Here is a 16,423-nt window from a genome sequence, read left to right as displayed (position 1 = left end):
TTCTGTGACAGTTTTTATTTTATTTTATTTTTTTAATTTTTAGTTTTTTAATGTGAAATTTATTGTCAAATTGGTTTTCTTACAACACCCAGTGTTCATCCCAACAGGTGCCCTTCTCAATGCCCATCACCCACCCTCCCACCCCCCATCAACCATCAGTTTATTCTCAGTTTTTTTTTTTAAATTAAAAAAAATGTTTATTTTTGAGAGAGACAGAGGCAGAATGTGAGTGGGTTAGGAGCAGACAGAGAGGGAGACACAGAATCCGAAGTGGGCTCCAGGCTCCGAGCTGTCAGCACAGAGCCTGATGCAGAGCTTGAACTCATGAGCTGTGAGATCATGACCTGTGAGAAGTGCTATTGCTGGGTCATAAAGTAGTTGTATTTTTAATTTTTGAGGAATCTCCACATTGTTTTCCAGAGTGGCTGCACCAGTTTGCATTCACCAACAGTGCATTTCTCCACATCCTCTCCTGCATCTATAGTCTCCTGATTTGTTCATTGTAGCCATTCTAACTGGCATGAGGTGGTATCTCAATGTGGTTTTGATTTGTATTTCCCTGATGAGGAATGACATTGAGTATCTTTTCATGTGCCTATTGGCCATCTGGATGTCTTCTTTAGAGAGACAGTTTTTATTTTAAACTTTATTTATTTTGAGAGAGTCAGAGAGCACACGCATGAGCTAGGGAGGGGCAGAGAGAGGGAGAATCTCAATCAGGCTCCGCGTGGTCAGCATGGAGCCTGATGTGGGGTTTGAACTCACAAACCCATGAGATCCCAACCTGAGCAGGAATCGAGAGTCAGATGCTTAACTTACTGAACTGCCTAAGCAGCCCTATAATTTTTATTTTAACAAGAATTGTTGAATCATAAAATTTGCAGGGTTTATTTGTACACCTTACTACTTTCACTACACAGGGATGTTTTATAACCAAATCTCTGTTAGGAATACATATAGTCTTTTGCTCACGCTTTTAGTTTTATAACATTTTTTTAAATATCACCTTTTTACAGAGGATATCACGAGGTTTTACCAACAACAATTAAATGTCTGTAAATGCATCTTTAAAGATAAAATTAACACCAGCATTCACACTGTATGACTCAGAGCATCAGAGAACTCTCTAAGCCCAGCTCCTGAGTTCATTCTCTAGCCATTGGTTGTGTGACTCCCTTTGTTGCCTCTGTGGTTTGCTCACTTGGGATAGACTCTTTCAACTGAGAAGTGGATGCAATAGCTGATTCTAAGGAACCAAGCTTTCTGACCTGATGATTTTCTGCAGGTCTCCTGGCTATTAATTCCATTATTGGAACTTTAACGTATTCTCTTGCTCTGCCTTTTGTGATCCACGTCCCTTTGCTAATTGTTTGCTTAAATGGCTTCTGACTACCATTCTTGGACCTGTAGTTTGCTTGTTCTACCAAAACTGGTAATTGAGTGGCTAGCCTAGTCATCTCAGGAAGCTCTGGGGATGTTTGATGTTCTGAGGAGACAGATTCTACATCTATAACTTTGGCACCCTCCTGGAAGGATGAGGACCTATATGACAGTAGACTCCTGAGAGTTCAAGAACACCCTTCACCAGGCTGGTTTACCTTACAGGTGGTTACATTGCAAGTAGGCAGATCTAGGAAGTAGATTAGCATATCATCTAGGCAAATGGTCACACAAGAACTCAAGAGGCTTTTTTGTAGTACCATCATATTTATTGGAAACAGAGGATAGCCCATACAGCATTGGGAGGTACTTAAATTGGCATACATGGGCACAGAAAGATGCCTTATATTTGTTCCCTCTTCAAATGGGGAGGAGGTTGTAATCTGCACAGAGTTCCAACTTGAAGAACCCAGGGGCCTAGTCTAGCATGTCACTGATGAACAGGGCAGGGTTTCCTTCTCCAGAGTTACTATTTTTAATGCTCTTGAGTTGCACCACAATCTTTATATTTACTAAATCATATTCTGCAAAACAAATATTCTGCAAGTTACTCCATGGAGAATAATGAATTTCATGTTCCTATAAATTAGAAAATACATTTCCTACCGTTTTTGTATAACCTCGTTGTATTTTAGCATAATCAAGTTTTTGAGAAATCCTTCACTGTAGAAACATATCTGATTTTATTTACTATTTCTCATCCCCCTCCCTCCCCATGGCATCTCATTGACATTACTGTTTTATAGAACACAATTCAGGAAATGTTAGCCTTCATTCACAAGCTAGTTTCAGATTGTCATAGTTCTAGAAGGCATAAAAAATGCTTTTGGATTTTGTTGGGCCATCAGGACAATCAGCAAAAAGGGCCGGTCTTGGCAGATGGGTAGGGTTGTTAATCTAGGAAGCTAGGATGGAACTTACCAGAATTATTACATGCAAGTAGCAGGTTGGTCTCCTGTGTGAACAAAGCCACTTCTCCTGTTGGCTTATGTTTTACTATGACTTTCTGGATGCTGAAATATAGGTAGGAGAGCTAGAAGGTTGATAAGTACTATGTTTTTGTTTATACAAATCCACTATGAAATAATTTCTGGTTTTAGAGCTTAGGTTTTGCACCCATTCTCCATGTAACAGTTTCAAATGTAATCTTAAAAATACTTCTGGCAAAAACTACATAAAGAGTAGACAGTGAAGTGTCATCTACAATAGCACCCCCCCCCCATTATACATGCAAATAAAGTCTCTGTCCCATGTAAGTGAGTTGGTTTAGAAGATGATGCCACATATATAAAATAGAATACCATGCAGCCATTAAAATAAAGGATAATTATGAGAATTATTTAGAAATATCTTAAATGTTATTGAAAAACCCCAATATAAGATGATGAATATTACCATTAATTACCAATTAATTCATAATTATAGTTATTTAACATACATATGCCTGTGGACAAGGGCTAGAAACTTATATGCAAAAATAAAAATAATAATTGTATTAAAGTGTTATAATTGTTGATAACTTCTTATTTTATACCATTTCCAATATTATATTTTAACAATCACAACAAATCAAAACTCTTTTCTATGATTTCGTTAAATCTGCCGTAAGCAAGGGATAGACTACAATGTTTTCAGATATCCAGTTTCAGCTGGTTATGGTTGTACTCTAAAAATGACTATATTGATGGGGCGCCTGGGTGGCGCAGTCGGTTAAGCGTCCGACTTCAGCCAGGTCACGATCTCGCGGTCCGTGAGTTCGAGCCCCGCGTCAGGCTCTGGGCTGATGGCTCAGAGCCTGGAGCCTGTTTCCGATCCTGTGTCTCCCTCTCTCTCTGCCCCTCCCCCGTTCATGCTCTGTCTCTCTCTGTCCCAAAAATAAATAAACGTTGAAAAAAAAATTTTTTTAAATAACTATATTGAAATAAAATAAAAATCATTAAGATTTATTGCTTTTATTAGTCTATAAAAACAGAACATACCTTTATTCTCATTTCTCTAGTTCAGGACCTCATCATCTCTTAACTTTTGGAATAACTACCTTGTTGGTCCAGGTTAACCTGATCCTCTCCTTTTCATTTTCTGTTTTTATTTGACTACCCCTCCTTCCAACTCATCCTCTGTTTTGCTACATGGGAATCTTTCTTTCTTCTTCTTCTTCTTTTTTTTTTTTTTTAATGCTCATTCATTTTCTGAGAGAGAGACTGAGCACAAGTTGGGGAGGGGCAGAGAGGGAGACACAGAATCTAAAGCAAGCTCCAGGTCTGAGCTGTCAGCACAGAGCCCCGTGTGGGGCTTGAACCCATGAGTCATGAGACCATGACCTGAGCTGAAGTCGGAGGCTTAACCTACTGAGCCACCCAGGTTCCCCTGCCTGGGAATCTTTCTGAAACACAGATCTGCTGCGCAGGTGAGGTCAGCTTAATATCCCTCAGTGGCTTCCTAGTGCCCTAAGCTCTTTCCACAGGAAGCATTGCCAGGATGTGCCAGGCACTTGCCTTTGCTCACGCTGTTACTTCTAACTGAAGTTTTCATCTGTGCTTCCTTCTGTGTCGTGTCTGGCAAGTGTCCAATCCATATTAGGAATTTAGTATATGGTCTGAATACATGAATTAGATTAAATTTCTAGGGGCGCCTGGGTGGCTCAGTCGGTTAAGCGTCCGACTTCGGCTCAGGTCATGATCTCACGGTCCGTGAGTTCGAGCCCCGTGTCAGGCTCTGTGCTGACAGCTTAGAGCCTGGAACCTGCTTCAGATTCTGTGTCTCCCTCTCTCTCTGACCCTCCCCTGTTCATGCTGTGTCTCTCTCTGTCTCAAAAATAAATAAACATTAAAAAAAATAGATTAAATTTCTATTTTTAGATATTTTTAAACCCATGTATGTTTATGATTATTTTTAAAAAGCTGATAGAGATAATGTCTATTTCAGGTATAAAATGGAATCTGAAATAAAATCCTTTCTCAATGAAGAGAACATTGGAAATGAATGTCTTACTGACCTTACAAATTTTGGTGAGGTTTTTTGTTTTTTGTTTTTATCCTATATTTAAAGGGGAGTTTTGTTTTGAAGATGAAAGTGGGCCACTCACTTTATGTTTTCTTACTGTTAACTGCCAGTTGTTTTTTTCCTAAAGGAATCCAAAGCTAAATCTGCACTCTTAATGTCCTGTTCTTGAAGAAATTTAGAATAGTAATATATTACCTGGGGGTGCCTGGGGGGCTTAATTGATTAAGTTGCTGAATCTTGGTTTAGGTTCAGGCTATGATCACGCACACACCATTTGTGAGTTTGAGCCCCTTGTCAGCTCTGCTCTGACAGTGCAGAGCCTGCTTGGGAGTTTTTCTCTCTCCTTTCCCTCTGCTCCTCCTCAGCTTTTGCATATGTGCGTGCGCACACACACACACACACATACTCAAAGTAAATAAATAAACTTAAAAAAATAATAAAGTGTTACCTGGATTTAATTTTGTTTCTCCATAGAACAAGAGTTATCAGAACAATGGTGCGTGTATCTTAAAAATGTGATAAATCCTATTCAGCAGTTGAGAGCAGATCTGAAATACAGACAGCATCACATTTCCAAGCATTCATACTCACATACTGAGTTTAACTCAGTGAAAGTACTGGAAGAGGTCAGTATATTACCTTTACTTTTAATAATGTAATACCTCATTTTTTTTTTAATTTTTTTTTCAACGTTTTATTTTATTTTTGGGACAGAGAGAGACAGAGCACGAACGGGGGAGGGGCAGAGAGAGAGGGAGACACAAAATCGGAAACAGGCTCCAGGCTCTGAGCCATCAGCCCAGAGCCTGACGCGGGGCTCGAACTCACGGACCGCGAGATCGTGACCTGGCTGAAGTCGGACGCTTAACCGACTGCGCCACCCAGGCGCTCCTCATTTTTTTTTTTTCAACGTTTATTTATTTTTGGGACAGAGAGAGACAGAGCATGAACGGGGGAGGGTCAGAGAGAGGGAGACACAGAATCGGAAACAGGCTCCAGGCTCTGAGCCATCAGCCCAGAGCCTGACGCGGGGCTCGAACTCACGGACCGCGAGATCGTGACCTGGCTGAAGTTGGACGCTCAACCGACTGCGCCACCCAGGCGCCCCGTAATACCTCATTTTTATCCCGACTAGAACAGTTTGACATAAGAAACAAACATGTGTCTTGTATTTAAATAGAAGGTATAGCAAATTGTCTCTTCAATATCTTAAACATACCCCTGAATCTATCCAAGCATGCTTATTTCTCTCCTGAAAAGTTATGATGGCCTCATGACTAGTCTCCTTGCACTCATTCTTGCCCCTCATTACAGTGCCTTTTGGGATTCTACCTTCAGTGCGGTGGGGTCCAGTCATCCCCCTGGTAGATCCCTGCAGAGCTCCTGCTGGCCCACAATTCCTCCCTGTACATCCAGCCCCCTTTTTCAACCTCATCTCCTACCTGGCACTTCCCCCTTTCTCCTAGACTTTGTCACACTGAGGCTGGCCTCCTGTCTGTTCCTCATACATACCAGACTCCTCATCTCAAGGCCTTTGCATCGTCTGTTTTCTCTGTCCCACTGATGGCACTTTTTGTCACTTAGGTCTTAGTTTAAATGTTCTCTCCTCTGAGAAGCCTTTCCTGATCACCCATAGGAGAGAAGCTACAGTCATTCTCTATTATCTCACACTGTTTTTTAATTTTTTTTAAAGTGTATATATTTTTGAGAGAGAGAAAGAAAGAGAGAAAGAGAACAAGGGAGGGGCAGAAAGAGAAGGAGACACAGAATCTGAAGCAGGCTCCAGGCTCTGAGCCGTCAGCACAGAGCCTGACGTGAGGATTGAACTCCTGAGCTGTGAGATCATAACCTGAGTCGAAGCCACTTAACCAACTGAGCTATCCAGGAGTCCCTACCTCACCCTGTTTTTACATCACCTACCTCCTTTTGATAATTTTCTTATCTATTTTTTTATGAGTGTACTGACTGCCTCCCCTGACTAGACCGTAAGCTCCATGGTCATAGTTGCACTAGATATAAACTTTTAGGTGATTTTTCTTACTATTTTTCAGTTATTCTGTAGTGTTGTTATATTGATTTCATAAATAATATATTTAAAATAATTTTAAAAATTTAATGTTTTATTTTTATTTTTGAGAGAGAGAGAGAGAGTGAGTGAGCGAGCAGGGGAAGGGCAGAGAGAGAGGGAAACACAGAATCTGAAGCAGGTTCTAGGCTCTGAGCTGTCAGCACACAGCCTAACACAGGGCTTGAACCCACGAACTGCAAGATCATGACCTGAGCAGAAGTTGGACGCTTGACCAACTAAGCCACCCAGATGCCCCAATAATATATTTTTTAAAAAGGTATTAAAAACCCCATGTCCAGCTGGGGACTGGAGGCAGGGATGCTAGCGGAAGAAGAGGTGATTGAGCCAGAAATAGTCTGGTAAGCTCTCTGCCTTACCACAAACAAAATCCAAATGAGGGTATAGAGTGTCTATGACCCCACCATACTCCTAGCTCCATTTTTAGGATCGATGTCTGAAAGCCCCCTTCTGGAAAGCACTGCCTGGCTATGGCATCTCTTAAACCCTCTTCCACAGGTTCTCAAAGGGACTTTCTTTTATCTATATGTTACAGGTTGACTTTGTGAAGACACAATTGAAAGCTGTCTTTGAAAGACTTAGCCTGGAGCAACAGAAAATAGAAAACTATCTTTCAGACTGGAGTATGAAAGTAAGTGTGATGCATATAGTAATTTGTTTATCAATTTGTCATTTATGTTAAATAAAACAATCATAAACTGTTTTTCAGATACTAGATCATTCTTCAGAAGAAAGATGTAACCTGCTTAGTGAAGTGCCCATGGAATTAGAAACCTTGGAATGCCCATACCCTGATTTAAAATCTTCAGTTCTTAATGAGTTCTATAACTTTACAGAGAAATATCAAAAGAAACTTCAAGATGTTGATCTGCAGTTAGAAGACATAGCTAGGTAATAAGATAAAGCTACTTGAATTATGTAGATTTTTGCCACTCAATTTTTATTTCTGTTGAAGGCTGCTTACTTCTGCTTTACTGTTTTCATAATTACTATGTGGTTGAAATGTAGTCAATCAATAAGTTTTCAGATTGACTATTTGTTGAATGAGGGTTCTCTTTCCTCTAAAGTAATTTCCCCAAACAATGGTTGTAAAAATTTTATAAGCTTGAAACATGATGAAAATACTCACCTCATTGAGCTCTTTACTACATAGTTAAGAAACAGTTTTGAAGCATGAATTTTTAGTAACTATGAATTTTGATTTTAAGACGTGAAGCTCTTCTTTAGTGGAAATTTATAAATCAGTACTAATAATAATTGACTGCAATGGAAAAATGTACCCATGGAATTATGTTACTTGTAATTCACTGTGATTTTGTTCTATAGTAAACACAAAATATGTTTTATAAAAATTTTTAAAACACATTACATTTTTTTAAGAAAATGGACTTTTAGTTGTATCTGAAAATGACAAATCCTCTTCTGAATAACAAATACAACATTAGGGGATTTAAAATTCATCTTTGACAGTGTCATCTTTTGTAGTATAAATCCTTCTTTAAAAATATTTTTTTGGGGATAGCACCAGGTGGGGGGACAGAAAGGGGGGCAGAGGATCCATACTGGGCTCTGCGCTGACGGCAGTGAGTCCAGTGTGGGGCTTGAACTCACGAACTGTGAGATCATGACCTGAGCCTAAGTCAGACGCTCAACCGACTGAGCCACCCGGGTACCCTTTCTGTAGTGTAGATTCTATATTAAAATTAATTTAATGAGTAAAGCCAGAAATGCCACTGTAGGGTCAGATCAATAGCTTACCTCATGTGTGTTTTGCGTGTGAAGTTTCTGCAGAATATTTTATAGGAAAATATGCCTTTTATTCTAGTATATTGACCTCTAAATTCTCTTCAAAGAATATATATTTTAAAAGTTTTTTTTTAATTTATTTTGAGAGAGAGAGCAGGGGGGAGGGGCAGAGAGAAAGGGAGAGAAAATCCTAAGCAGGCCCTGTGCTGCCAGTGCAGAGCCTGAAACAGGGCTCAAACCTACGAACCATGTTTATGACCTGAGCCCAAATTAAGAGTCAGATGCTTAACCGCCTGAGCCATCCAGTTACCCCCAAAGAATATGTATGTTAAAAGAAAGGATAATTATTCAAGACACGTTTATAGTCAATTAAAGTAAGCCTTTTACTATATTTCTTATATTTCTTAATGTATTGCCTATAAGTGAAACTCATTTATATGAAATTGCTAGTGTTAAGGAATAAGTGACAACAAGGAAAACCTTAAATCTTATCAAGTAGAGTTATTTGCTTTAGTAGCTTCTTGATCCAACTCTGGTTACAGCTTTTACTTGTCTTCATATACTGGGCAATCGTAGGTGAAGTCCAAACCTTTCCTGACCCAGGCTTTTTTCTTACATCTCTGTGGCAATGGTCGTAGTTCCTCCTGGGCAGAAACTTTTTGTTCTTCTAAGAGCCCCTACTCATCCTGCCTCTCTGCCTTCCTTTTTTTTTTTCTTCCCACCTTTCACTAAAGCTGGGAAAAATTAATAATATATCATTTATATGTGTTGATTGATTAATTACACTTTAATTGAAACTCAGTCACAATGAAATGTTAACTCAACCATGCACTTAGTTGAAGTCTCTAATTATAAAATAAACTTTCTCTCTCCTTTCCCCATCTCAACCTTGTTAAAGAGATTTTAGAGCTCATTAAGCAAGAGCGAGACGGGTGTGGGTTTTGTTCTTTTGTTTTTCCGGGGGGATGCATTATAATCAGGCTGCTGTGGCTATTGTGAGAAATAAGCCCACTGACCCAATCAAAGGAGGGATACAGAGACTCAGAGCACAGTGAAATGAGGCTTTAATCAACATTCTTGCAAGAGCATTGTCTGATGGACAGGCACACTGGGGGCTGTTACAGCAGGCAATTTATCTCCTAGCATGCAAGTCCCTCCCCTGGTTCCTCATTGGCTGAGTACTACAGATGTTACAGCCTTACCCGGAAGTCACCTATGCCCTTATAAGGCAAAAGTAGTCTGATTGGAACAAAGGTATATTCCTTGAGGTGACGCACAGACTTCTTTGGCGCATGCTCATTGCAAAGCCGGTGGAAAATAAGCCTGTGAAATGGGAAGGGGGAAGAAAAAACAGGAAGTGAAGTGTGTAAGGGATTCAGACTCCATTGTGGGGAGGAGGAGGGGTTTGTACATATTTCCAATAGGTTGTAAACCTATTGGTAACTAGACAGCACAACTTTTATTTGGTATTTATGAAAATGAATCATTTCACTTACTTCTCACAGCTATGAAGAAGGTCAGTTTGAGTCCTACCTTTTATTTTATTTATTTTTTTTAAATGTTTATTTTTGAGAGAGAGAGAGAGAGAGAGAGACTGAGTGCGAGTGGGGAAGGGGCAGAGAGAGAGGGAGACACAGAATCTGAAGCAGGCTCCAGGCTCTGAGCTGTCAGCACAGAGCCCGACGCAGGGCTCCAACTCATGAACCACAAGATCGTGATCTGAGCCGAAGTCAGATGCTTAACAAACTGAACCATCCAGGTGTCCCTTTGACTCCTTCCTTTTAAAGCATGTTGGCTGCCCCACTACACCTCCTCCCAGATGAATCTTGTCCCCCTAGAACATCTGGCTAGGATTGTGGTGTTTCTAGGTTAGCAGCTCCTAAACCTGGAAAAGTTTGCCTTAGCAGCCCGAAGTGGATGCTTTCCACTAAGACCTATCCTTCACAGCCCATTTTCCTACCTTACTTTTCATCTGAACTCAGTTTCTGCTCTTCCTTTGTACAATGCTGTATCACTCAGAAAAAAGTTGAGATACACAGTTCTATTGCCATTTCTGAAGGTTAAGTAGAGAATATGATGGACATACATCACATGCTAAGTTTTCTTCAGCGGGAAGGCACACTGAGGAAAAAATAGCTTAGGAAAGCTTAGTGGAGGAAATAAAATTCGCTATAGGTTCAAAGAATGAGCAGAGTTTGGATAAGACAGGAGGTAGGGAGGACATTCTAAGAAGGGATGTTGCATGACTAGACTGTAAGCCTCTTGAAGACAAAATAATTTATTAGCAATATTTGTATCCTTAGCACCTGGCCCATCCTGGCACACAGCAGCTTTCAAATAAATGATTGTTCCATTGAGTTGAATTAAAGGTGAAAACAATGAAGGTAAGAGTGGCAAGGCATGTTAAGGGAGCAGTAGGAATTCACTTTGGAGGAATATAGGTTCATAAATTCTAGCTTAATAGTCTGTCACATATAATTATCCAGAATAAATTTTATATAATTACTGATATGTTTTGCTTGATGAAGATTCATTGGGAAATCCTTAACATACAGTAGTTTCTGCTAAGCTCCTTGGTAGGAGAGTCAACAGACAGACTAGACTAGAATATGGCCTTGCCTTTATGAAGTCTTAGAAAAGGGGTGCCTGGGTGGCTCAGTAGGTTAAGTGCCCAACTCTTGATCTCAGCTCAGGTCTGGATCTCAGGGTCATGAGTTCAAGCTCCACATGGGACACTGTGCTGGGAGTGAAGCCTACTTAAGAAAAAAAAAAGGAAAGAAAAAGAAAATAAAAGGCTTAGAATGTTTAGGGGAAGCAGCAAACACACACACATATATCCTGACCAAATAAAGGCTATATGCAAGAGTCAACTGAAGAGACTATTTTACAAATATGCTGGCAATAAATGATGAAGCGTCAATAACACTGAATGCGTTTTCAGGAGTATTTTTTTTTGAAGAAAAGGAGAGTAACTGGGCTATTTTGAATAAATACAGAGGTGGTCGGCATCAACAATCTGTGGTTGGTGGTCAGTAAGGCATGTAAATGTACTAGTCTAATGAGCACAATGAATTATATGTTTAGCTATAGTATTAACCGGACCTCTACTTTGCCAGTATCTGCCAAGATTTTGATAAGGCCATTTTCCCCTTTGGGTCTAGTTATTAGGCCTTGTGAGAATTCATATAGATTGTGTGCATTTATGTCCATACCAGCACAAGTGATGGGTGCTTATTTTAAATAGATGCATAGCGCTGTGACATAAGGTTGAAATATCTGGGGGACATTTTTAAACTATAAAATTTTCATTGGGCTAAAGACAGTGGATGCCATCATTAATCCCAACATTTATTTTAATTCTTTCTATTTTTTTAGCAGCTCACTGGTTTGGGTTGGAATGACTGTGTCCCCAGGTCCAAAGGTAGGCTCTGGTTGGGAGTGCGTACCAGTCAGTCACCTCATTTCCCTGAGCTACAGTGACTTGATTTTACTATGAGTGGCATGGAAAGCTACTGGGAGCAGAAGTGTGAGAAGATTTTGGAGTAACAAGACCTAAGTTACGTTTTAGCAGGACCACTTTGGGAGTTGCTGTGTTTAAGATGGAAGCAGGGAGAGGCAAGAAAAGATTGGACACTTAGGAGATTATTAAAGTAACCAGGTGGGAGATAATGGTGGTCTGGATCAGCAAGTGGAGGTGGCATGAAATAGCCAGCCTTTGGACACATTTTGAGGGTTTAGAGCCAACAGCGTCTGCTGATAGAGTTCATTAGGCACGTGAAAAAGAACAACAAAATAATAGTCCAAAGTTTTTGGGTTGAGCAACTGAAAAGATGGAGTTCCCATCAACTGAGAAGAGGCAGACTGTAAACGATGTAGGGTTAGGCTGTGTGCAAGATCAGGTGTTCAGGTTTGGACATATTGAGTTTGAGATGCTATCAGATGTCTAAGTATAGATTTGTGAAGGCAGTCAGTTACATGACTTTGGGGTTCAGGAGAGAGATCTGAGCTGGAGATTCATGTTTGTGAGTCACCACCATGAAATTGGGTGTGATCACCGAAATAGTGAGTGAAGAGACAAAGGAGAGATCCCTAGAATCTGCTGACATTACAGAGTCAGTAAGAAGAGGGGTAACCAACACTGGGTGTTGAGAAAAGATCTGTGAGATGTGAAGAAAACCAAGGAACTATGCTGTCCAGGAAGGCAAGTAGAGAGGGAGTGGTCAAGAGTATGAGCTGAGGAAGGATTATCACTGAGTAAATGCTGCTAAGTCAAATAATATACGACTGATAATTGACCCTTGGCTCTAGAGAACAAACAACTGTTGAGTCATTGGGAACAAATGCCTAATTGGGTTGGATTTAAGTGACTGGGAGGAGAGGATTGAAGACAACCTTGAATGTTGTCTTGAAAGTTGAAGTACCTACAACTCTTCTGAGAATTTCTTTTGTAAAGGAGAGCAAGAAAGTAGGGCCAGACTTTTATGTTGTTGCTTGGTCTTTTGTTTTGCTTAAAATGGGGAAAATATTACTATATTTGATGCTGATGAGAAAAATCCAGCAATGGGATTTGGTACACAAGTAGGGGAAGAAACACTGATGGCTCATCTACTACAGTAACTGGTAGGGATGCAGAGTACATGGTGCAGGTGCTGAAGAGGTGAATAGATGTCATAGTGGCAGTCCATGGAACTCTGGGGGTGGTTCCAAATACACATGACAAAGAACTTTACGAAGACCTCCCTACTCATCAAAGCAATAAAATTTTTAAAAAACACTCAGATTTTGGGGCACATGGGTGGCGTTGTTGTTTAAGTATCCAACTTTTGGTTTTGGCTCAGGTCAGTTCGTGGGTTCAAGTCCTGCATCAGGCTCTGTGCTGATAGTGTGGAACCTGCTTGAGATTCTCTTTCTCTCTCTGCCTCCCTTGCTCATGCTCTATTTTTCTCTCTCTCTCAAATTAAATAAATAAAACTTTAAAAAAAGATTTTTACCTACAAAATGGTAAAGCATTAAAAAATTATCTAAGGTTGAAAATATGGAAGAAATGGGCATTTTTATACATGAATGGTATATAAACTCTTTTGGAAGGCAATCTGGCAATAAATCATCAAAAATTTATAAATGTGAATTATTGTTTTTTAGAAATAATCTTAGAGGGAATAATCATAGAAGTGAAATAAATAGGTAGTTTCAAGGATATTCAACATTTTCCCCCATTCTTTAATGATAGCAAAACCTTCGAAATGACTAAATAGCCAACAGAAGATTAGCTTCATCATTTATGATCTATCCATGTAATGGGATACCACAGTCATTAATAATTATATTAAAAAAATTTTAATGACACAAATAACTGCAATATGTTGCTATGCAACTTAATTAAGGGTTAGGCCACAAAATAGTTTGTATGAAATGGATTCTCTTACATATTTTTTTTCTTTTCCCTCTGAAAGTGTTACTTCTACATCTATGTAGCTACAGAAAAAAGACTGGAAGCTTATCCAAATAAACAATAACAGTAGTTATCCCCAGGTAGTAAAATCATAAATAAATTCGACATACATGTTTTTTCCTGTTTGTAAAGCAAAAACACAGATTTTTAAAAATCCAAGTTAAAGAATGAATTGATATGTAATGAGCACCCGTTACATGACATGACAAGTACATGCCATTTTAATCCTCAACATAGGCCATTTAGACAACTATTTTACAGATGGAAAAACTACAGCTGAGTAGAAAGTGAACAATTTCTCCAAAGTTTCTGAGCTAGCAGATAGCTGAGCAGAATGAGTTTCTTCTGCTCATCTGACTTGAACGCTTTTCCCTCACACTACACCACTTTGAGCACTTACATTTATCAATCACATTGGTAAATTGTGTTCACTGCTAGATAAGCAAGTACTGTGCCATAGAAGTACGATGCGAGATGTGGACCACATATATAATTTAACATTAAAACTTTAAAAACAATTTTTTTTTGAGAGAGAGCGAGAGAGAGCGCAGGGGAGGAATAGAGAGAGAGGGGACACAGAATCCAAAGTAGGCTCGAGGCTCGGAGCTGTCAGCACAGAGCCCGATGCGGGGCCAGAGCTCACAATCCACGAGATTATGACCTGAGCCAAAATTGGACGCTTGACTGACTGAGCCATCTAACACCCTATAATTTAACATTTTTAAGTGGCCATATTAAAATCTTTTTTAAAGAATGAAATTTATTTTAATAATATATTTCATTTAACTCAGTAGCTCCAAAACATTATAGTTTCAAGATACAATCAATATATTAAAATTATTAATCAGATATGTTACATTCTGTTTTTCATAGAAAGTCTTTGAAATCTGGTTTGCATATTATACTTGTAGCACATCTTAGTTGGGACTAGCCACATGTTAAGTCCTGAATAGCCACAGGTGGCTCATGGCTACTGTCTTGGACAGTGCCCTTTAAAGGATATTGTCTTTTACTAAAACATAGTTTTTAAAAATCTGACTGCAATTGAACTTATTTCTTTATTCAATACGTGTGAAGCTATTTAGATTCTATTTAGTCTGTATTTCATTAGTAACATGAAGACAAGTTTAATTGCTTGTTTTAGACTCAGATGAGATTGTGGCTTTAATTTCCTAACATTTGGATGAATTAATCATATAGATGAGATATAATTGTCTGATGCTCCATTTAGCTATGTCAGATGTGAAGCCAATATGCAGCAAAAGCTATAGAGTGATAACAAGTAATTTCTACGTTATTGTTTGATAGATATATTAAATTTTAATTATTGATCCGTAATTCTATTATTTTATGAGATCAGAATCTGAGTACTGTTTAAAATCAACAATGATTATAACAATTCTGTCCCTCTATGTGTATATTGCCAAGGCCCCTAGTTTCATATTTTCTCAACTAAATTATTTCAATTTACTTGTTACTTGAAAGTTACTATTAGGGTGCCTAGGTGACTCAGTCGGTTAAGCGTCCGACTGTGGCTCAGGTCATGATCTCACTGTGCATTCGAGCCCCGCGACCGGTTCTTTGCTGACAGCTCAGAGCCTGGAGCCTGTCTCAGATTCTGTTGTCTCCCCTTCTCTCTGCCCCTCCCCTGCTCATGCTCTGTCTGTCTCTCTCTGGTGTGTTACTTAGTCACATAGGTCACATGACCCACTTGAGCAACATCCTGGGTCACTGCAACTCTCATTTTCTCTTGGCATATTCCAACATGGATTGTCCAACCTGGCTTGGAATTTATATTTGTTACAGGGAGGCAATAGTTGTAGACTATCGTTTTATTTTTTGTCATGTGTATTTAATATCTTTCTCTTAAAATAAACACATCATTGAAAATACTTTATGATTAATTTTTTATAATTTTTTTAATGTTTATTTTGAAAGAGATAGGGAGAGACAGAGTGTGAGCAGGGGAGGGGCAGAGAGAGAGGGAGACCCACAAACCGAAGCAGACTCCAGGCTCTGAGCTGTCAGCACAGAGCCCGACGCAGGGCTGGAAGTCACAAACCACGAGATCATGGACCTGAGCCAAAGTCCGACGCCCAACCGACTGAGCCACCCAGGCGCCCCAATTACTTTATGATTCTTAAATCAAAAGCCATATGTGGTGATTGTTCAACCTACTTTGGGTTTGTCGTGGGAAAAAAGTATATTTTAAATTCTTTTGGCTATAGTGGAATGCATTTTATCAAGGGAACAAATGGATGCAATTTTTGTAAGATACCCTAAAAACTAGTCTTGGAGTTTGCCTTGCTTAATTAATAACAAAGTCTGTATATTTACTTGGATGTTATGTTTATTTAAATGTATCTGTGAAACTATGTCTGAGAATAGTGGTTATAAATTTCTAGGTCAACAGTCTTTATAGTTAGTATCATTGCAGCCCACACCTACCTTCTTGGTATAATTGTTTCAACTAGAAACTACACAGTGTAGTGGTGTATAAGGCTACATTTTTAATAGTTTTGGAAACTGAAGAATCTGTGTTTTAAGGGATGAAGGAGTAAGAGCCATTTATGAGAGGCTTCTGTTCTTTGCTTGATGTGAAATCATATTAATCTTGAGTAAATCAGATTGGAGAAAATGGAAACATAGCAGCTTGACAGATTTGTGTCCAGGACAATTGACATATGTTATTTTTT

The 16,423-nt window shown here is 39.2% G+C and overlaps 1 protein-coding gene across 5 annotated transcripts in view; it reads left to right on the top strand.

Moving 5' to 3' along the window:
- CCDC148 (coiled-coil domain containing 148) overlaps positions 1–16,423 on the top strand; it is a 253,766-nt gene that overhangs the window by 83,303 nt on the left and 154,040 nt on the right. For 3 of the 5 annotated variants that reach the window (XM_045479918.1, XM_045479917.1, XM_045479919.1), the window contains 4 exons: positions 4,366–4,448; positions 4,918–5,069; positions 7,065–7,160; positions 7,239–7,420. In XM_045479918.1, the coding sequence (XP_045335874.1) occupies positions 4,366–4,448; positions 4,918–5,069; positions 7,065–7,160; positions 7,239–7,420 (513 nt within the window). The remainder of the gene's footprint in view (positions 1–4,365; positions 4,449–4,917; positions 5,070–7,064; positions 7,161–7,238; positions 7,421–16,423) is intronic. The other 2 variants (XM_045479920.1, XM_045479921.1) reach the window with 1 other exon arrangement.

The sequence above is a fragment of the Leopardus geoffroyi genome, chromosome C1 (genome assembly GCF_018350155.1).
Source record: "Leopardus geoffroyi isolate Oge1 chromosome C1, O.geoffroyi_Oge1_pat1.0, whole genome shotgun sequence".
Taxonomy (NCBI): Eukaryota; Metazoa; Chordata; class Mammalia; order Carnivora; family Felidae; genus Leopardus; species Leopardus geoffroyi.
The sequence above is the reverse complement of the archived record's forward strand: the minus strand, read 5'-3'. Positions and strand labels throughout refer to the sequence as shown.